Raw genomic sequence first — 22,684 nt, forward strand, 5'->3', positions numbered from 1 at the left:
AGCCACAGATGGCTCTGGAGAGCAAATTTAGCACCTTCAGCTGCCCCCAGAAACACAAAAGGAAGGAAGGCCCACCACTGAAGAAGAGGTGTACTCTATGCTCAGGGCATGAGCATTATTTATTGAAATTCATATGATTTAGGCATAGGCTCCTGTATGGTGCTTGATGGTACCCGAGTAGCAACAGAGATAATGATCTGAGCAGCAAGGGCATAAAACATACATTTTGTGCAGGGTTGCCCTTTGCACTCACATGGAGATATTGTCCCCCAAAACAGCCCTTAGGTGAATAAGCAAATACCTCAAACTACCCTGTCCGTAAAGGGAACAGAATGGAGGTATTTAGAGAAGGTGTGCACATGATTCAGCATGCCTGGTTATAATAACCTGGTAATAATCCTGGTTATTCTAACCTTCACAGCTTCACCATTCTCAAACTTGGATTGAAACAGATGAAGAAAATAGAGGTCTTCAGATCTGCTTCCACACAAGTATCTCAGCAACCACCTTTCCTTGCAAGGAAGCCCTCTGGCAGGCAGGCTGATAAAGAAAGGGATCATCTACTTTAAAAGATAACTCCTTGCAAATATCTCCTAGAGTTGCTCACAGGAGGCTGGTAACTTGCCTCCTCCTCTTTCTACAAAGGTAAGGGAAATGTCAGAAAATCCTTGAAGTTACAGTTTCCAGTGCTGTCAGTATTATGCTGCAGGTAGATAGCTGGCTGGCCGCATGGCAGTATACGGTTCACTGCTCTGCAAAGCGCTTCCAGAAGTGAATGATCAGTAACAGCAGAATTCTAAGCAGAAATAACCTTCTTTTAGTCTCTTCCCCAAAACATGGGTCTGTAATCAAGGATGTAATCAAACTGCTTTCAACACAGATCCCATGAGAGTTATTTGTCTTAACCCTTCCCCTTCCAGTCCCTTCTCCTTTCCCTTAGCTGTCTTCATGTTCTGGCTTCACTGAGCTTTGCACCACAAGCCTGTCCAGTACTATTGGAAGGCACAATGTTGGGACAGCATGCAAAGATTTCCCAGGCCTGCACAGTTCACATAAAGAGCCAGGCAAGAACTGCACTGCCAGTCCACTAGGGAACAAAGTTGCTGCTTGGGCCCCCAAAAGAGGAGATTTGGGTCAGGAAGTGCAGTAGCAATTTTGCAGCATCAGTATAACTCGGAGTAGTTTGGGTTGCAGCAGTAGAGCAACTTCTGGAATAAAGAATGGGAGAGGGAGAGGGTATAGGGCAGAGGGAAAAAAGCACAGGCTTTGCATGACACTCTCTAGAGGGTGGTGTTTAGGTAGCCCATGAAATAAGCTTTTCAAACACAGAGCACGTCTTTTCTGCTTTAATTTTTAGAACCCATCTGGCAAAGCTGAGATGCAGTATAGATATTTTTCAGTAATTCCAACCACTTCTTTCTACCACCATGCCCATCATAAGCCTTCATTGGGAAAGAGGCTGCAGCTTCAGATTTGTCCAGGACTTTGAACTTGAACTTCTATCTACCCCTAGCTAATTCCTCAGAGATCAAGGTTCAGTTATTCCCATCAGCGTCTGCACAGCTTTGCATTTATCATTGCAGAAGCTTCTGGAGCAGAGACGGTAATTTCCTCTGAAGGAGGTGCACTGGCTAAGAGTACATTCTTTTTTAATACCAGAATCATCTGATTCCTATTTCCGGCTTCCTGAAACACATGGAAATATCCATTTGAATATAAATAAGAGGAGGTCCCTGACATTATTTCTCCTTTCACTGAAAATTTCAAAATATTACCCAAAAATCTGAGGAAAAAAAAATCGATTTGTACTGGTTTGTAGGAACAAAAGCCTCAGGAATGTCTCTTTTCAAACCTCTCAGCCTTCTCAAAAAAACTGGAATGTTTCAAGAAAAACAGGCACCTCATATGAAAATTTTATTTTAACTGAAACACTAATTTTCCACCCAAAACATGTTTCAGAGGTTTTTCTGCAACTAATCTGATTACAAGTCACTTTCAGATGGAGTCACTCAAATAGATATGTACCCCCTCTCTCCAAAGGTCTGCCCTTAAGTGCATTGTAAGACATCAGCATCAACAGCTCTTCAGATAATCTCACTGAGACATGCCCCAATGAGCATGATAGAGGAATGAGTCTTAGCCAGTGCTTATTCCAGGATAACAGTCACACTTTCGTAATATGAATAACTTTATTGTATCCCTTTCAGCGCATCTCTCTAAATGAAATACTATTAAAAGCTTGCCTACGGGGGACAATTTACCAGCAGAAGCTATACCAATTGACAAGTCTTCAGCTTGAAGTCTCTTGCTGACCTTCCATCATCCCTTTAGGAAACCTCCATTGCCTTTTACTACACCGCTGCACAGCTGTAATTGTCTTGGAGCCAGCAACTGGGATGGGACACGGCTGATACCTAATGCCCCTCGAACTCTGTCCTTGCACTTCACTCTCTGTTTTATTGGGCATAAATGGCAGGGTTTTGGTTCTGGGGGCTGCAGATTGCCCTGTGTGAGAGGAGGCCATGAACTGCCCTGTGCTGGTCACAGCCAGGTCCAGCTAGCTCCAAAACAGATTAAAAAACAACCTATCACGCTAAAACTGCAACTGTTCAGAGGAGCACATGGCACCACTGCTCAAACATATCTAAGAAAGGGTGGTAGCTGTTGGGGAGGAGAGTCAGGAGGGGATGTGTGAGGGCACATGTGAGGACATATGACAGGTAAGATGTGTGGAGACCCGAAAAGGAGAAACAGGAGGTGACATGAAAAGGGGACACAGGAGGTCCACCCTGAGGGATTGTGGCCTGTGGGGGATCCATGCCAGCACAGGACACCCCCGAGGCACTGCTGCCATGGGTGACCCACACCGGAGCAAGGACACCCCCAAGGGACTACAGCCCTCGAGGGACCCACACTGGAGCAGGGACAACTCTGAGGGACCCACACTGGGGCAGGGAGGAAAGGCATTTCCCTAAGTGTTCATTCCATTGTTTATGTCCTCTTAGTTTCTCAATACTTGAGTCAGTAATTAAAAGTTTATGTTAACTGGCAATGAACTACATGAAGTGAAATTCCCCAAGTCAAGACCATTTTGCCCGTGACACCCGTTCTGCCCTGTGTGGTTCTCCACATGGCACTTCATAGCCCAGTTAAGCAACCAGTCTCTCAGGGCTTCTCCCAGACTGTTCTGACCTCTGCAAGGTTACTCCTACCTGGCCCTCAAGCCTTTTTACAAGGCCCCCCTCCAGTGCCCTTTCTGTGTAGCCCGTAGGGAAAGTGCTCACCTCACAAGACAGAGCTATGCAGCGGATAGGCCATCACTGCAGTTGGCTCCGCGCTACTGGAGGGAGTCTTGACTTTGGATGCACACAGCATATGCAGGACCTTCGGGCTGCAGTGCCAACAGTGACAGCACTTCTGAAGCAGAGAGGAAACCTTGGAGGGATCCAGATTTGTCCTCAGCTGAGCCTGCTGAGGTTAATTTCTGCAGGCTCCCTCTTTAGCCAGTCTTTTAGACTTCCTTTAGAGCAGGAGTCTGACTTAGCCCCTCCACTGAAGAAACCAGTCTCATCACTGAGTACAAGTCCAACCTTATGAGTATCCCCTCCTTTTCCCCTATGGTCCCAAGCTCTGAGCCTGCTCAGCAGAAGTGGGGCCAAGCAGTACCCCAGCTGTCAGTGAGGCTTTGTGCTAAGCAAGAACCTATGCACAAGATAACCTGGCACCCTGCTGAAGTTTCCTTTTGTCCCGGTGCAGCCCAGCAGTCCAGCTGGTCCTTTCCCATCATCCCTTTCAGGCTGTATCTTCAATGAGGGAGCTGCATAAGCCCTCTGCTGTGCTCCTTCTGTCCTCTGAGACCAGGCTCAGAGGTCTCATCTTCCTCAGCTTCTCTCATCACTGGTCACATCCCCCTCCTCCCACACTCAGTGCACAATAAAGGCAGATGTCCCCCATTTGATAAGTCTTGCTTTCTGAAGAAGGACTGCCAGATACCTATTCTTCCATTTATGGATCTTTTCATTTCAGATCCTGGGGGTTTTATTTCTCCCTTACCTACCCCTCTCCATGCCCTTTATCTGAATTATTTAGCTTTCTGAAGCATTAGTCAAAAAACTGTATAGGAAACACATGACAGAAGAAATTAAATTGTATTGTTAGGTACCTATAAATACCTCAAGTCATTTTTTCAAAGTGCAGCAATTTCAAATCTCTCCCAATACTCTGTTTTGAAGCCAGATGTTGACCATGTCAGCTGTGTGTGAAGAATGCATTTTCATGAGTTGCTTTTCTTGAAGTTCGCAATGTGATGGTGGTGGCAGAGGGGGAAGTTCCTGGAAAATTCCACCCGCACAAGCACAGGGTGGAGAGTGCAGAGCCCAGCCGTGCTCGTCAGAGCACTGAAGGGCTTCTCAGCCCTCTCACAGTTTCGCAGTACAAACTGGGGCCCTATTTCAAGCAGAAGCTGAGGGAAATTTCTTCTACGCTCCTACTCATAGGAGGGCAGACAGTATGGCTGGGGGAAGAGCATATCTGGGAAAGGGAAGGTTTCCCCTGGTGGTGGTGTGCTGCTAGCCCTACAGAGCAATGCACAAACAGAAATGGAACAAGGAAAATAAAAAATGCAGATGTCTCTCCAGTCAGCTCCTCTCCACCACCCTAACATTTGGTCTGTCCAGTCCCCTGTTCAACAGTCCCAGTAACCACACTCTCACAGTGTCCCTCAGACAACTCTTTTTCATCTTTTAAATGAGTCCAATGATACCTGATACTCAGTCTAAATGCACTTTTCTTTATTTTGTGCTGTCCCAGTACTCTTTAATGACACTCACTTGGATTGTCCTGACAAAGTCCTTCCTTTTCTTTATCGATTATACCCTTCAAACACTTGCGTAAAATTACCATATTCCCTATCTAGCAAAAATATAAACTTGGGAAAATCTATCCTCAGCAACTCGGCAAGGGTCCAGAAAAACAGAGGCTACCCAGAGAAAGTGAGTTTTAACTAAAGTTCAAGTAACAGTGCACAGTAAACCCTGGGAATATGTCAGAGTGATTACTTGAGACAGTGGACTTCTTAATGGGTAGAGACCTTAGTGCAGTTTTCACTAGACTGTACTCTTTTAATCTTTATTTGTAAGACAGTGTCTCCATTAGTCCCAGGCTGGAGCAAGGTGTCTAGGCAATGAACAGTAAAATATACCCCCATAGGATTTATTCTGAGACCGAACACAGTAGACAGGACATGGATGAGAACAACTGTTCAAATATAGACACTTAGCCTACTACAGGTCTGTTCCTCAGGTGTCCAGAAAGCTGACGTCTCAAACAGCAACCATCCATACAAAAAGGGACAAGATGTAGAGCTTTAGGAACCTACAAATACACGCTGATCTATCTATGGATAGAAGCTCAAGGAAAGCAGCTGTCCACAGGTAACCCTTGTCAGAGGCAGAGAAGCTACAGAGATGAGATGCTGCCATAATCCCAGCAGTCTTTACAAAGCAAACATAATTAAATGGAGCGATACAAAGAACTCTGGCCTCAGTGAAAATGAGCACACATCTAAGAAGGAAAGCAAATAACTTCCACTTCTAAAAAAGAACAAAATGGCCTTAAAGAAGTGACCTGAACCATCCTAAAAAGAGATTAGAATCTGATGATGCTCACACCAAACAGCTAAACTCAGCATACAAGAGCTGGTTTCAGACAGCAGACTGCAAAAAAGGGACTCTTCCTATTACTCCCCATTCTCACACCTTGGACTGGGAGACTGCCATATGACACTGCTTAGACTGGAAAGCTTCAAGCACATCTCTGGTGCACCCAGGTTATACCAGTGACAGCAAACACTGTTCCCTCTGAACAACCACAGGAGAAATACCAAGTTAGATTTACTGGGAAGGTAAAAGGAGCTGAAGCCCCTATTAGCACTGCCTGCAGCAACGTGCACTCCATGTTAAGCAGTGGGAAAGGAAGTTGGCCCAGTGCACACTTCTCCCTTCCTCATAAGCGCTCCCTTGTCTGCTACAGCACTGACCATGGTGTTCTGATTAAGCTGCAAAAAAAATGGATTTCTCACAGCAATGTCTGAGCAATACAGAATAAAAAAAAAATTAAAGGTATTAGTTCAATCTAAACCTAGGTTTGTTTACTTTTTTGAATTTTTCACTAATCAAAATGTTCTATTCAACACACAAAGTCTTGTTATCAGACACTATTAATAAAACTGACGGAAATTTGGATCCAGACAAGCATCTGCAAAGACACTTAAAGCAGTCAATGGCAAGGGAATAGCTTTTTTCAAAACAAATCCCAGTTCAAAGTGTTAGACCTCTCTCCTAAGAGGTGAGAGAGACCTCAGTTTTAAACCTGTGTCCTGAATCAGGAGAGGGGATTTGAATGTAGGTCTTCCTTTATCTATGAGTGGGTCCTCATCTTTGGCTAATGAGGTTCTGGGGTGTGAGAGGAGATGCTGCCATTTCCTCCTCCACTTCATCTCTATGAATGGTACCTAAATACTTTTGTAAGTCTACGTGAAAACACTGAAATGTCAAATTTCATTTACGGCAGTAAAACTTCCAAAATAAATCCTTTGTATCCGACTAAAATCAATGAATATTTTCATTGATCCAGAACTGTGTTTTTTCAGAGAATCACTTGTTCCTTCCACTATATTTCTAAAGCTCAGGCATCATCTTCTGCAAAGAGAAGGACAAAGGCTTTATCACTCCTGGTCTTTAATGAACCATGTTGCTTTTCCCTAAAATAGACTTTGGGGACAAAATTGGCCAGATTCCATTTAAAATTTTCTCCTCTCCTTCAAGCCAAGGCTCCTCTTTCTTATCCTAGACTGCTATGCAGTGCTGTTTTGCATGATCAAAGAGCCAAAACCCATTCTACCACACAATTGGCTGGATGTTACTCACAGTAAAATGTTGCCTCTATGTTAATTTTGTAAAGTACTTAGGATCCTTCTTGAAGAAAGGAACAATAGAAATGTAAGTCATTGTCTTGTACAGTCACTGAGGAAATAAACCTAAGGGAAATAAGCACCAGAAACTGTCACACAAAATGCAGACCAAGTCAAAAGCTAAACAGGAACAAGAAAAAGGCTGTCAAACAGTCTTCCAGACTTGGTATGGAAGAGACATTGCAAAATACAACTAGCCTGGCAGAAGAAAATTAAATAGGCCTGGCAAAGCCCTGACTCAGCAGAAGACAGCATAACCCCCCAGCATTTTTTAGAGATAAACCCAGGTCAGAAAACACCAGACCCCTTCACAAGGAAGAAAGGCCAAAGAATAGTGACAGAAACTCAGATACCACTAGAAGGCAACGAAAGAGTAAGCACTGGGATCTAATATTACCAAAGGCACTCTGAAAAAAATTACAGACTCGAGGAAAACACAGTTCAAGCAGAGGGAAAACAAATGACACTGAACATATTGTATGCTCAAATCGATGACACTAAACGCATGCCAGAGTTCATGAGCAGCGCGAGTAACTCAAGCACATAGCAGCTTCAGTGATAACCATGTTTTTAACACTGAGACACCTTTGGAGAGCAGCAGACAAGTCAACACATAACAGTCCACCAGGGAAAATACTGTCCCAGTCGAGTAAAAATACTGTCAAGATATAGGGTAATCTGAAGCCAGGCTAATAAGCACAACCAAGACTCACACCCAGAGCAAGGATCATGTGAGAGCTGAGCACAGAAACAGCAGCCAGAATCAACACCAAAGGAGAGAAACCAACCCAAAGACACAATGAACAAGCTACTCCTTACTGAACAAAAGTCTGAGCAATTTCACACGAAGAAAATTTCATTTCAAATGCATCCAGAAGCCAATCTGGCCAACAAACTTCTACTTCAGAAAAAGCAAAGTGCAGGCAGTAAAACTCTAGCAAAAAATGGGGGAGGAGAGGAGGAAGACACAGAAAAACAAAAGAAAAAGGAAAAAAGAAAAAGGAAAAAGAAAGAAGAAGTTGGAGCCCTTTGAATATGCAATGGAGGACATAGCACCCCCTCCCTTCTCTCAAGTCCAGTGTAAAGAAAACAACACCTCCATTGAATAATATTTGTCAAATGTAAAAAAGCAACGGATTCACAGGCCAAGCAAAGACATTGACATGAGACACGTTCTCAAGCAAATGCAGCTGAACAGATGAAAACACACCCTCAGGCACAAAGGGGCACTTTCATTCTCTGCAAGTCTCCTCAAGTAGAAGCTATGCTAGCGCTTTCTCCAGACTCAGCTTGGTTAGTTGCTTCCTCTCTGCCCTCATCTTTTTATGAACATCAGATCTTAAAGTCCTCAAAGTTCCTGTGCTTTTCTCAATTGTCTTTTTTTTTTTTTTCTTTCCTATTCTGATCACCAAAAGCAATAGGAAATAACTTGGGCAACATATTTGGTTTCTGGCTGCTTTCAGCCCCTAGTTTGTGGCTGGGGACAAAGCAGGGGAAGCATGTTGCTCTGTGTATCAATCTCAGTGTTTTGGCTTTAGGGCACATAACCTGCTGGTGTCATTCCGGGGTGGAGTAGAGCTGGGCCAATTACCGTTGTGCTGACAAACACTCAGCTCGCTGATAAATGGAGTTTTTCAGAGAAATCAGTCTTGGCTTAAAGACAGTGGAATAAAGGAGAGGGGATTTTTTAAATGTCAGCAGATTTCACTTAGACTTTTCACAATGAAATGCTTTGCTTAAAAATGCCATTGCACAAAATGAAAGCTTTAGAAATTTTCATTTCCATATGACATTTTTCTGTTAAAATTGACATACATTAAGAAAGGGTTTTAATATATTTAGATAACCTGAAAATAAAATGAAATATTTCATTTTGGGGTCAAAAAATATTTTGTGTTGACCCAGAAAGAAATATTGATGTTTTCATTCATTTCATCAACAAATACAAAACAACAGCTATGTTTGTCTGTTTCAGTTCTAACCAAGTCAAGCTTCCTTATAAGTTTGTTGAGGATGTCACGGACTGATCAAGAATTATGGTATGAATCGTTGATACTGTGTTGCAATAGGAATATTCAACTACTGCACCTGTGCATGAAAAGTCATCTTCCTACAGGAGTTCACCTATTCCCTGAATTAGGATATGGTATTATTGTCAATGTCCTGGCATAGTGCATTTCTACGATCACTGAAATCTGCCTGTGTCTCCATGGACACAGGTACATAGGGCCATCTGGCATACCTCTACGACTCCCAGGCCAGTGGAAAGCATAAGTGTTTTGGACTAGAAGCAGTATAACCTTGGCAGTAGCATGCCAGCCCTGTGCAGAGAGGAGGTGCTGCACTGCAAGCTATAGCCTTATCTTAGTTTTTTTGGCTCTCTGTAAAGTTGGGACTATCACTTCAGACATTAAGACGTATAGAAACTTTCCAGCAGCATTCAGTATTTTGAGTTGTTGCACCTTCTCAGCAGCAGCTCTCAAAATACTCAAAAGCACCTTTACTGCTTTTTCCTATCAGCCCTTCACACTCTTGATGAACCCCCCACAGGCCTGCACAAAGCCACTTCAGTTCCTCCCTTATAACTCTCTGCTGCCTATCAAACCCTTCGCAAGGTAGGCAGTTGGTGTGTAGAGCCTGCTGCCTACCATGCTGACTAATGTTGTCTGATTGTTCCCTGGTACTCCCCCGTTGGTCCATCTGTACCCATCTGCTGCCTTTTGTCTTCTAATTAAAGTGTAACTGCTTTGATGCAGGAGCCACCTTTTCTGGTTAGCATTTACAGAGCTCCCCTCAGAGTGGAGTCCCAGGTCCATAACTGGGTGCTAGGCACTGCAACAACAACCCATGAGAGGTAATAGCTTAGCTGTGCACAGCTGTCAAGGGAGAAAGGTGACCTCCCACGCCATGTGGCACAGGCAAATTGGCTGAAAGAAAGCTCCAGATTAGAATTTGCATCCAGAACACAACAAAGGCAAAAACACGCTCGTTCTGAGGCTGGACAGTGTTACTGCATAAGTAGACTTGGCACAGTCCTCAGCCTTGCCACGTTCAAGGAGTCAGGCTGGCAATCCCAGTCCAGGTCAGATAGTTATGATCACCCCAATCAGCTACACCAACCCAGAAACGGTAGGAGGCATTCAAACTGCGAACTGTGCTTAATAAAGATCTTCTGATTTTCCAATATCTGATTTACATTAGAGGACAAGGTCTCTCCAAGAAGTTGTCATTATTTCAGTGTAAGATTTCCCTGTGGTAGCCAAAAAATAGAGCCTAGTGAAAAAGAGCCAGAATATTTTTCTGCAGGCTCATGAATCATACAAATATATTCCAAAATTCAAGCAAAGTCAAGAACCCCTTCAGCAAGAGACAAAGAGAGCAAACAGTTTACATGCGCGTAATACACAGTGGTTATGAGGAGACACCCAGCTAGTGTCCTCTTTGGTCAAAGAGATGGACTGGCTCATTACTGCAGGGTGCAGAAAGCTAATCTAATGCTCTGATAGGATCAGTCAGCAAAGATACCATTCCATCAGAATGTCCACAAGATTTACATAGGAGGCTTTTCAGAAGAAAATTGCTCCATTTATCACCTGATAAGGAAAGCTTTGTGTTGCACTTGCAGGTGCCCTCCTCCTTAGGAGTCAGTGCAAGATAAATATGGCCATAATTAGGCATAAATCCAAACAATTACATCCTGGGCAACTGTAGGAAACTAGACCAAATTCTGAGACTGGGGGCAGTACAGGTGCACAAATAAAGCCATCTGGTTGTCTGATTGAATCAGGGTCATCAACAGAGCCATCAGATGTGACCTAGATCAGGTATCAAAGGGACACTCACTTGGGAGTGGGATATCCATAAAATATGTATCCCTTGATGCAGGTCTGCTGTCTAACGATAAGCTAGGAATTGAGCAAATCACCATCTCTTAGAGAAACATCCAGAAAGGACACCCTACAAATAAGAGGCAAAACAAATGTACAGGCTCTCATTCCAATTTCAGCTATATGCTCTTAAATCCAGAGCAGTCCATCTGCAAAGTTACATTTTTCTAAAAACTGGTTCTATGGGAACCGAATCAGTCACTAAATCTGAGTAGGTTTAAACAAATTCCTATGCCATTTCTCCTCAGGGACAATGAGTCATAAATCCCCATGTACACAGGGAAATTAGCAAAACAAGAGTGATTGGCAAAAACAATCCAGTCTTGTCTCACCAAAAAAGGAGTTGGTGGGATAAAAAACATTTCCTCCATGAAGTCCCTGGATATGCTGTCAAGACACCAAAACCCTGCACGCAGAGCACAACCTAACCAAAGGAAATAAATTCCACTCCAGGGAGGCAAATATACCTGTGCATGCATGTGTAAGTGATCAGAAAGGCTTGCTCAGGTAGGCACCAGATAGTACAAGGAAGAAACTGTCTCAAACAATCTAGTCATCTTTCCAAAGGCAGGGCAAGGCCTTCAGAGAAGATAATTCATTCTGTGCAGTTGCAGGTTTCACTTCATAACCTCATATTCTTGTTCCTCTCTTATTTTTAAACAGCTTTCCCCTTCTTCAGAAAATGAAGTAAATAAATAAAACTAAATCCTTCCTGCTACTGGAGAACATAAAGGCAACATGATTCATATTGGTTCTTCATGGAGGTGCCAGTGCTATATAGATCCTTACTAAAAGCCAAGAATACTGATCAGATTTTCAGTCTTCTTCTCCCCTTCCTCATTATTTCTGCCACTGGGACACTGAAGTACACATGGAAATGACAGTGACTGCTTCTTCTAATGCACAGAAAAACTTGGAACCAGGCCTATATGTCTTCTTCCTCAACAGAGAGGACACTACTTCCTTTGAGCTTATGACCCACAGAGAGATGCTCCCAAACAGCACTGGCTGGGGGCAGCACTGGCTTGTGGTCCTACAGAAGTAGATGGTGCTTAGTTCCTTACCACTCTGAAGGTTGCATCACTAGGAAAAGCTACGGCCTCCCGAGCATCTCTTTGGTGTTCATTAGCCCTATGAAGCTGCAGACTGCAGAAGGTGACGAGTGCCTCCATAAGGACTTTTGTTTGCAGTCCTCCACAACAGGGCTTCATGAGCCTGCTCACATAAAAGGTATATGAACAGAGGAGGCTCACAGAAATGATGTCCTCACTGGATCAGAGACGAAGCTTTTGCTGATCAGGCTGTCCATGACCTAGATTTTCTTTCCTATTGAATATGTGGGGTCTCGTGAAACACTTTTCAGGTTCTTCTTGTTCATCTAATCACAGCAATGTCGGCTTACAGAGACCACAAGAGACATTGATTAAATCCTCCTGCTCTGAGGATGGACAGAATAGAGTTAAACCCAGCACTGCTGGATATTTTTCTAGATATCCTCCAGCAAATGAGCCTCACCAGCATTCCTAGCCTATCTGTACCCATGTCTCACCTTGCTAAAAATCAGATTACTCCCTGCATAGCTAACTGAAATCTTGCTGCTTGAAATTAGGCAAGATTTCTTCTTCCTCCTCACTGTGGATATGGAGAGGAACTGACCATAATACCCTTTTTAAAAAATGATTTATATGTCCAAAACCTTATCTTGTTCCCCTTCCTCTTCTTCTAGATACAACAAACCTTATTTTTTCATTTTTCTTTTCTAAATCTTTCTTTCCTTTCTGTAGTCGTATGCACTGAATGAGTTCATACAAGCTCACTAATTCTGAATCTAATGTTTACTATGGTCCAGGCCAAACACATCTCTGGAAAGTCCATGCAGCAGGTAGTAGTGTTTCATCCTATTGCAATGTTAGGACATATTGGAAGTTTGCAGTCACTGAGACTGCTGACAGTATGTCACAGCAAATGACCTAATTCTCAGGGAGCGCTAAAATGTGCAATGGCATAGGAACTAAGAGCAGTTTGTCCATGAATTTCTAACCATGGCCACACCACTGGCTAGATGAAGCAGAATGGATTACTACTAATTGATTTTCAAAAGTTCAAAAGTCAGACACTGAAAATTACAGGAGCGGTAACAGGCAAATATGCTAGTTACGCTGGTTTGGAGGGCTTTGAGGGCGGGCAAGGAATTAGCACATGCAACAGGGAAAACAAAGCTTTCAGTGTAAGTTTCCCATCTGCCTCCTCTAAGATGGCTAGTAGTGGCATCATGACCAAAACAATCAGCCCAAGCTTCGCACTTCCAGCTGGGAGCAGGAGTTACAAGAGCAAGTGAAGAAAGAGACACCACAGGGAAGCCTGTAAATCAAGGGCTCTGGGGGGTGGCACAAGGGTTGCTGTCATCAGCCGCATGGAAAGGTGCCCTGAATCCCCAGTGACACTCCAGAGAGAAGGGGCAGGGAAGCATCAGCAGAGGGGAGAGGCTGGGAACAAACTAGTGATTTAAGTGATACAAAACTTACCATTCTCCTTCATCATGGCTGCAGGGGTTGGAAACAGTTACAGGTGGAGATTAAAGTAGAGAAAGAATCTCAAAGAAGGCCTCAGAGATAGTGAGGTTTATGTCAAATCAAAGTTTGTGAGAGGAAAGAGAGGCAGCAGACAGGAGGAGCTGAGAGCTAATGGGACATGACTGCTGTGCCCTGCCTCAGCAGAGGAGGTGGATGTGAGTAAGAGATGGAGAGCAGCATTAGCCGGCCCTCATCAGGGGATCACAGACCCAGAAATGAGTCCCCACAGTATGTGGGATTATGGGACAGCAGAGGAGAAAGGCGATCAGTGAAGTGAAAGTTTGGGGAAGAACTCTTCCCACTCAAAACATCTTGACCTACAGACACAATACTTAGTGTAGTACCTACCCTCTGGCACACCTTGCAAGACCTCTGGTCCCAGCTCATGCTTGCATCGCGGCAGGGCCCTTTATAGAGATGTAAGGGTGGTTCTCCTTTACCACCTCCATCCGCATGCCTATCCCACTACGATCAGTACAGCAAGGGCAGCTAGACACCCAAAAACACCCCCAGGTGGGTCTGGCCAGTGAAGCAAAAGCTCTGCTAACCAGCTAATTACAAGGTAGCATGGGAAGGCATGTCGCCTTCTGCCTCTAAAGAATGATCATACACAGAAGTGAATGAAACGCAGAATGTTAACTAGGGAAAATGTGGGTCCATTACTGAATGGAGCAGGGACCCTGGCGACAGAGGACACAGGAAAGGCAGGGATACTGAATTCCTTCTTTGCTTCAGTCTTCACTGCTAAGGCCAGCCCTCAGGAAACCCTGACCCAGGAGACCAGGGAGAAAGTCTGGAGAAAGGAAGACTTTCCCTTGGTCGAGGAGGATCAGGTTAGAGATCATTTAGGCAAACTTGACACCCGCAAGTCCATGGGCCCTCACGGGATGCACCCATGAGTGCTGAGGGAGCTGGTGGACATCATTGCTAGGCCACTCTCCATCATCTTTGAAAGGTCATGGCAATCAGGAGAAGTGCCTGAGGACTGGAAGAAAGCAAACGCCACCTCCGTCTTCACAAAGGGTAAGAGGGAGGACCCAGGAAACTACAGGCCAGTCAGCCTCACCTCCAGCCCTGGAAAGGTGATGGAACAGCTCATCCTGGAGGTCATCTCTTAGCATGTGGAGGACAAGAAGGTGATCAGGAGTAGTCAGCATGGATTCACCAAAGGGAAATCATGCTTAACCAACCTGATAGCCTTCTCTGATGGGACAATTGGCTGCGTAGGTGAGGACAGAGCAGTGGGTGTTGTCTACCTGGACTTCAGCAAGGCTTTTGACACTGTCTCCCATCACATCCTCATAGGCAAGCTCAAGAAGTGCAGGCTGGATGAGCGGACAGCGAAGTGGATTGAGAACTGGCTGGATGGCAGGGCTCAGAGGGTTGTGATCTGTGGTGCAGAGTCTAGTTGGAGGCCTGTAGCTAGTGGTGTCCCCCAGGGGTCAACACTGGGTCCAATATTGTTCAACTTACTCCTCAGTGACTTGAATGAAGGGACAGAGTGCACCATCAGCAGGTTTGCTGATGATACAAAGCTGGGAGGAGTGGCTGATACACCAGAGGGCTGTGCTGCCATTCAGAAGGACCTCAACAGGCTGGAGAGTTGGGCGGAGAGGAACCTCATGAAGTTCAACAAAGGCAAGTGGTGGGTCCTGCACCTGGGGAGGAATAACCCCATGAACCAGTACAGGCTGGGGGCTGACCTGCTGGAAAGTAGCTCTGCAGAGAAGGACCTGGGTGTCCTGGAGGACAAGTTGACCATGAGCCAGCAATGTGCCCTTGTGGTCAAGAAGGCCAATGATATCCTGGGCTGCATTAGGCAGAGCATTGCCAGCAGGTCAAGGGAGGTAATCTTTCCCCTCTACTCAGCCCTGGTGAGGCCTCCCCTGGAGTACTGTGTCCAGTTCTGGGCTCCCCAGTACAAGAGAGACATGGCACTCCTGGAGCGAGTCCATAAAAGGGCTACTAAGAGATTAAGGGACTGGAGTATCCCTCATATAAGAAAAGGCTGAGGGAGCTGGGCCTGTTTAGCATGGAGAAGAGAAGACTGAGGGGGAATCTGATCAATGTGTGCAAGTGTGTGAAGGGAAAGTGTCAAGAGGATGAGGCCAGACTCTTCTGAGTGGCGCCCAGCAATAGGACGAGAGGCAACAAGCACAAACTGAAACACAGGAAGTTCCATCTGAATGTGAGGAAAAACTTCTTTGCTATGAGGGTGACTGAGCACCGGAACAAGTTGCCCAGAGAGCTTGTGGAATCTCCTTCCCTGGAGATATTCAAAAGCTGTCTGGACATAATCCTGTGCAACGTGCTCTAGATGTCCCTGGTTGAGCAGGGGGGTTGGACTAGATGATCTCCAGAGGTCCCTTCCAATCTCAACGATTATGTGATTCTGTGATTCTATTTAATGCTTGCTTATCACAAGAGGAATCATTACTCGTGGCTACAATAGCAGAGGAGCTCAGGATGCAGCTCTGTTCCAGAAAATGGTTACCACACTTGTTCTTCCATGGTTGCCAGACCTTTGAAGTTCAGTCTGAAGGACACAGGAGGAGATTTATCATTATCAGGGTCTTGGGACAGCTGTAGCTCTTCTGGAAAATGAATTCCTGTTCTGAAATAACTGGTGAGCTTTTGAAGATATTTCTTCTGAAATGGGGATGAAAAATCAAAATCTCAAAAAATTTCACAGACCTGGAATGCTAAAACGATTGAAGCACTGCCTGCATCTTTGCTGTTCAGACAGTGGAAGTCTTACACACCTGTTTTATAATCTCTCCTTCTCTCTCTCTCTCTCTATATATATATATGTCTCATGAGACGTACTCCTCACAATCTATTTGACATCTTTCAAGAATCAACTGCACCAACCTGTACAGAGCAGCAAACTGTTCACTAAAACCAGAGGAGACTAATAAAAATGATCAGAAGACTAGGAAACATGACCTACCAGGAGAGACTGAACAAATTCTTGTTTAATCTACAGCAGGGATGACAGGGAGACAACATGATAGAAGCCTTCAAATGTACATAGGAAAGATAAAAAAAGGAAGAGAATAAACAATTATCTGTGTCCACTAGGGAGATGATAAGTAGTAACGGCCTTAAATTGCAGTTAGGGAAATCTAGTTTAGACATTTGAAAAACTTTCTAGGGTAAGGAGGAAGAGTGATGGAAGAGATTGACTTGGGATTTCATAGAGTTTCTAGCCTCAAAGGACTTTCAGAACAGGTGAGGCAAATATCTATCAGGAATAATTTTGGTCTAGTTGATCCCTTTCACGGGTAGAGGGAGGAATTAAATGACCTCTTGATGTTCCTTCCAGGCACAGCATCTGTGATTCTATGACTATAGTTATAAGTGTGCAGTGATGAGATTGAGGTATAAGTGAATGCACACAAGTGGACTGAATCAGTGTTTCCAGTGCAGCCTTTCATCTCCTGCCGCCGGAGCGTTTGACCTGGAAACTCTCCTGTTCTTTATGTATTTTCTTCTACATATTAGAAAGAAGAAAGTTCTTGAAGCTGCTAGGACAAAACTCCTTGCTAATTTAACGAAAACTAGTGAGAGTTCAGTTGAGAGTTCACATTGCAAAGAAACACACTTAAAAATGTCTTTGGATTGTGTGCTAATACAATAATTCATGGTTTGTACTGTGGCATTGTCCAGGAGCTTTGGTTAATTTTGCCTGACTCTGTACAAACATGGAACAAAAAGATGATCTTCTCCACAAAGTGCTGTTTCACCCTTATATTTTAATGTTTGCATTTCAGCTGAATGGAGAAGAAAAAGAACAAGGCTATGGGGTTCCAGTTATGAAAGGTATTTGTCTATGATCAGAGCATGCTGGGAATAACTTACGTCTTTTGCAGGAAGAACCTGCCAGTACAACAGTCAAACAGCTCAGAGTTTGATTTTAATAATATGATCTTCCCACTGAGCCAGACCCACTCTTCAAGTGGGTTCAAGTGTGTTCAGTGAGGGCTGCGGGCTGAAGGCTTTTCATACCTCTAGTAAGTTACATAGTTCATCGTGGTTTCATTTCAATCCAGCCTCAGCTCATAAGAAATGAAGAGTTGTTCTGGCTTATTGCATGCCAAGTGGTCCCCACAGAGAATAAAACTCAGGCAGGTCTCAGTTCCAAACCCCCACATCTCAAACTTGCCAGCATCCCTTCTACTAATAGTTTGGCTCAGTTGAGAAACCATGGATATTCTCATGGAGACTGAACAACCCCTCCTACCACTAATGGAAGGCCCCAAGCCCTCACTGAGGGTGAGACAGGATAATGCATGTGAGAAGATGTGCAAAAAGATTACATTTAACTGAGCCTCCCCAGAGCCTGCAATTCATTCCAGCAAGAAATTCCCAACAGCTAACCATGGTAATAATCCCTAGTAGGATCTGTGCTGCTGCCGCCTCTTTTTCCTATTCTGACAACAGAGTTTTCCTCTGTAAGAACAAGTTTGGTGCCAGCTGAGAATAAATCCTCCTGGACTTTGCCTGGTAGATTTCAGTGAGGTTTTGTGATGAACAGAGCTTGACATCAGGTCTTTTCAGCATGAGCTTTGCGTGATCACCCTCAAAGCTGCCTGTGTGATATCCAGCTAGCCTGCCTCCAAACACATCCAAGAGCTGTCCTCACATGCTGATGCCATGTCATATGTTTCTTCATGCTCCTGTCCCCTGGGACCTCTGCTGCCCCTCCCAGACATACACTCTCAGCTGGTCTGCTCAGCGCCAAGATTAAAAGGTAGCGGGGCCTTCCTCAAACCCAAGCACAAGTCAGGGTCTTTCACCATTTCCCCAAACTCCTGCAATGACTGGGATTCCTCGGTGTCTGAAAGGCACTAGTGCAACCTTTCTTCTGCCTCCTCCAAAACCTGTTCCTCCAGGCCTCTTCTGAATGCACTTCTTCTGAGAGTTTTCTATTTCCTACTCATTTCCCCACTAATTTCTTCCTGGCTTTGGCCACACAAGTCCAGAAAAGGGACGGAAGGCTTTCTGTGACTGGTGAGGCAAGAGGGCACTTTCTAGGCCATACACATGGTCACATCCAGGCCAAGCTCTCCTTCATACCTATTGAATGCTCTGCTGAAATCCCCTATGCCTTTGCTCTGATTTCTCACCCTAACACTTTTTTAACTCTTATTTTCTTAGCCTTTAAAATACCCCCTCTATTCAGCTGATTCAAACCCTTTGGGAATGCTTGTTCTGAGCATGGACCCTTGGCATTTATGTGGGACGGGCTTTGCACTGACATTGAAATCTACACCATTTCTAAGCTCGTGCTTTGGGTTACTTCACAATTATCCAGAAATATGCAAATTTGCATCTTTGAGCAACTTGATATGATATCACATACACATCCTACTTAAGGCAGCATCTTATTGCAAACGACAGTGGCCAGAGATATCAAGCACAGTTAACACTGACATATTGCAATGTGTGGCTGTAGCTCAGTCGCAGCCATTTAGCACTGAGAATTTCACTGCCTCCAAGCCATGCAGAGAAATATTTTCCTTCCCTGCCATTGAAACTCCCGTCACAGAGAAGGACTTTTCTCTGAAAGGCAAGGAAATTTATGTTTAGAGGTGACAGAAGGGGAAGCTGATGAATTTTTGATGTATGATAATGAAAGAATGTAATGGCATCCTGCATGGAGAAGACAGCAGCCTGGGTACTGGAGATACCAGTGGCCCAAAAGGCAGGGAAGTGCTGGTCAGCCCTTGATAAGAAGTAGAGAAGGGTGTAGAGGAGAGTATTTGATTGGAGCCTTCCTGCAGCCTCCTCCTCCCTGATGCAGTTTGAGAATTATCAAACATGTCCTACCCTCTCCCACTTCCTCTCCTTGGTCAGAAGGATGATCACCAGCTTGGGATGCATCTGGTATCCGTCCTCACTGAACGACAAATTCCTGCCTTCAAAGGTGACATTAATCAGGTACCTGCAAGAGAGAGAAAAGAGAGAGCAGAATGTTAATGCTTGGGAACTGAACCCAAAACAAGGGCCTGCCTCCTTCTCCTCCGTTTAAGCCAGGACAGTAGGAACACAGTTCCAACAATTATTATCCACCTGGGGACAGCAAAGGAAAATCTAAGAGGCAGAGTGTGGTAGAAGCAGTACAATTATTCAAAGAATTCAGAGAATCAGGCAAGTCAGGGCAATTCCCTCTGTTTTGTGACTGGAACAGGGAAGCAATGTCCCACTCTGGCTCTTCCTGAATTCATGATAGTACACGTAAGAGTCATGTGTGTATACATGTACTCACGGTCCTTGACTTCCCCTTACCTCAAAGGGCAGAGGGATCCATAGCAATTAGCCATGTAAATATGCTCCACAGCCTACATTTTGCTCGTTCTCCAAAGGTGATTTCACATTTCATTTGAGGACAGCTATGGCCTACAGGTGCAGAAGTGGAGATAGAGCCCTCCCAAACATCCAGACTATGATGAGGGAAGCTGCAGAGTAGAGAAAGGGGTGGCACACCTGCAAGAAGCTCCATACCTCTTAGAGACAGCATGCCTTCCAGGGCCCAAAGTAATTATCTGAAGCGTCTTAGGAGTAAGGACAGTGGATGTTGAGATAGCCCAGTTAAAGTCCTTTCCCTAGGGAAAGGACTTTTCCCTAGGGAAAGGACTTTATACTCAGCAAGGCCTTATACCCAGCAAGATCAAACTAAAGGGTGATCAGCCTTGCATATCCCTGCAGCCAACACTAATGACTGTCTTCGTCTAGAAAGGCTCCGTCCCTTCTGTGCAAGGCACCCCTCTTTGGGCCATCTCATGTCAGCTGCACAAATGGACTATTAAACAGTCCAGGCTTCAATCTTATTTATCCTAAGGCCTCCTCACTCAGCTCTGGCAGTGGGGAAGACCTTTAAGTGGACCAAGATTACAGCTACACCAATTTCAAGGCCTTTCTGTATTGTTAGAGCATGTTAAAGCAGTGTTGCTGTAAATGAGAATCAGGTCTATCGCTTTCTTAACTGTCAGAACGTCCAGAACGACACTGTGGGAAAGAGGAGGAGGCAAATAGACATTTCACAGTTCAGTGGCTTATAAGACATCCCTGTGGCACTCTGACAGTTTCCCCTGTTCATATATTTCATTTCAGTTCACAATCCTCTTTTGTGGAGTAGAATTTGCCTTTATACACCTGCTCTAGCATCAACAGCATCGCATCACTGAGAGAGTCAGAGGCGACCAAGTTGTCTGCAGGGCTAGCCCCAAAAGTCTGGTCTCCCATGTTTTGCCCAATTCTTTTATAAATTACACAAGCAACATTTCCTTTATAAACATGAGAGGCCCTTCCACTTTATTACACCACAACACCAGGAAACATGTCCATGTATTCAACCTCATTTTGTCCCTTCTGAACTTGATTTGAACCCATGCCAAGAATAAAAACAATCCACCTCCAAATTTCTGTCCTTTCAGGGTGTTCACACTTTCCCAGAATTTGCACATGGAGAGCTCCCTACTAATTTAAGCAAAGCACTGGTAACAGGCAAATTTCCTTGAACAAATAAAAAAGCAGCTCAAGATTTTAGTTTCTTCCTTTTCCCAAACTCTTTTGTCCTAACTCCATCAGCTAACCAAACTCATTCACTAATCCTCCCATTATCAAGTACAATGAGCAGTTATGTTTACTTCTAAATGAAGTCCCACATTTTCTCCCTCCTTGTGACCTTCAGAGGATGCACTCAATGTAGCAACACAGCCTTAAGGGAGCCCATTGCAAAACATTGCAACAGGCTGATTTTCAAAGGCAGAATATTTGGTATTTTCCAAAATCCCAACCCCTTCAGCACTCAAATATTGAGGGAACTCCAAATCATCAGTCATTTGGAAAATCTTAGCCACATTAATTGTTTGTAGAGGTGTCCACAACAAATCAGGTCCACTCACATTCTTTTCCTAACATTTCCTTCCCAGTTGTTTGCATTGTTCTGGTTCTGCAGAATACCAGGTAAAAAACATAGTGGGGTACACATAGCTGATCAGGCCCATGTACAGCCTCATCGCTCTGCTCTGGTGGTGGAGAAGACCTTTAAGTGGACCAAGATTACAGCTATACCCACTTCATGATCTCTCCGTACTGGCCACCAGAAAAAAAGAAAAGGCGAGACTCCAAGAAGATGAGGATGCCATTAGCCTGATGGGAGATGCAGCTTTATATGTCAATAATTCAGAAAGCAGTGCCAATATCTAATTAAACAAACAGCAATATTAGACAGTTCTCAGCCCTCTTCCCTCTCCCATCTGAGGATGATGTCACTGTGGGAATCTCCCTTGCACAGGCTGACAAGGAGAGTTCACAGAAATCAGCAAGAGATATAACACAAGAGGGTGTAATTTCTGTTTGTTTTCCACTAGGAAGATTAGAACCACTAGTAATAATCAAGGAGAGATCATCAGTAACTCCATCCTTGGAGCTGCCTTGAGATTTACACTTAAAACAGCACTAAAATCCCTCACTTCGCACCTTAATGACTGAAATTAGCCTCCAAATTTGGCACAATAACTCCTCAGAAGGTTTTCATTCTAACTTGTTAGCAACATGTTTACTGAAGTTCTCAGGAGGAGTAGGGAAAAGCAGCTCTCATTTGCCCTGCTTTCCTCGCATTCCTGCAGCTTGCCTGAGCCAGTTGCCTACACTGGGATGAAGGACACAAGTGAGACCTGAGAAGCTGCTGGGCTCCCTCTGATCTCCCTCTCTGACTCATCTTGGAGATCCCAAGAAGGTAGGCTTGGCAGCAGAAGGACCTGGGGTGGCTGCTAGGGGAAAGAGGGCCTGCGAGGAAGTGCAGGGGACACGTGAAGGAGGCACTGGCACAGTCACGGTAGATTTTGACAATTCTAGTAGGGATGTGAGAAGGATGAGGGCAGGACGGGGGGAGGCTGTGACACGGGGAAGCCGGCACGCCAAAGCGTCAGGGCTTGAAGGACTCCCTGGCAGGCCCAGCCAGGTGGCTCTGCACTTCATCGCTAACGCAGCAAGGGCTATCCCCTTTGGCAGCAGCGCTGCCCGGGTACGCCAGCACAACCACCAAGGACAGGAGGCTTCATTTCCTCCCTGCAGCCTACACACGCACCAATCCCCAAGCAGGGAACGATGGAGCCTGGGAGAGAGATTGGCATGTCTGCACTGAGTCACCGGCTGCAAAGAGGGCACAATATGAGGGCAAGGGGGCTGTGTAGGTGAGGTAATGCAAGATACAACCCTGCCTGTAAGACAGTCAGGGCTTAATC

General features: G+C 44.8%; 1 protein-coding gene across 2 annotated transcripts in view; it reads right to left on the reverse strand.

Moving 5' to 3' along the window:
* The window catches only part of GRIN2B (glutamate ionotropic receptor NMDA type subunit 2B), a 214,028-nt gene that overhangs the window by 62,993 nt on the left and 128,351 nt on the right, over nt 1-22,684 (reverse strand). For both annotated transcript variants that reach the window (XM_068939985.1, XM_009665303.2), the window contains one exon: nt 19,263-19,377. In XM_068939985.1, the coding sequence (XP_068796086.1) occupies nt 19,263-19,377 (115 nt within the window). The remainder of the gene's footprint in view (nt 1-19,262; nt 19,378-22,684) is intronic.

Source organism: Struthio camelus, chromosome 1 (genome assembly GCF_040807025.1).
Source record: "Struthio camelus isolate bStrCam1 chromosome 1, bStrCam1.hap1, whole genome shotgun sequence".
Classification (NCBI taxonomy): Eukaryota; Metazoa; Chordata; class Aves; order Struthioniformes; family Struthionidae; genus Struthio; species Struthio camelus.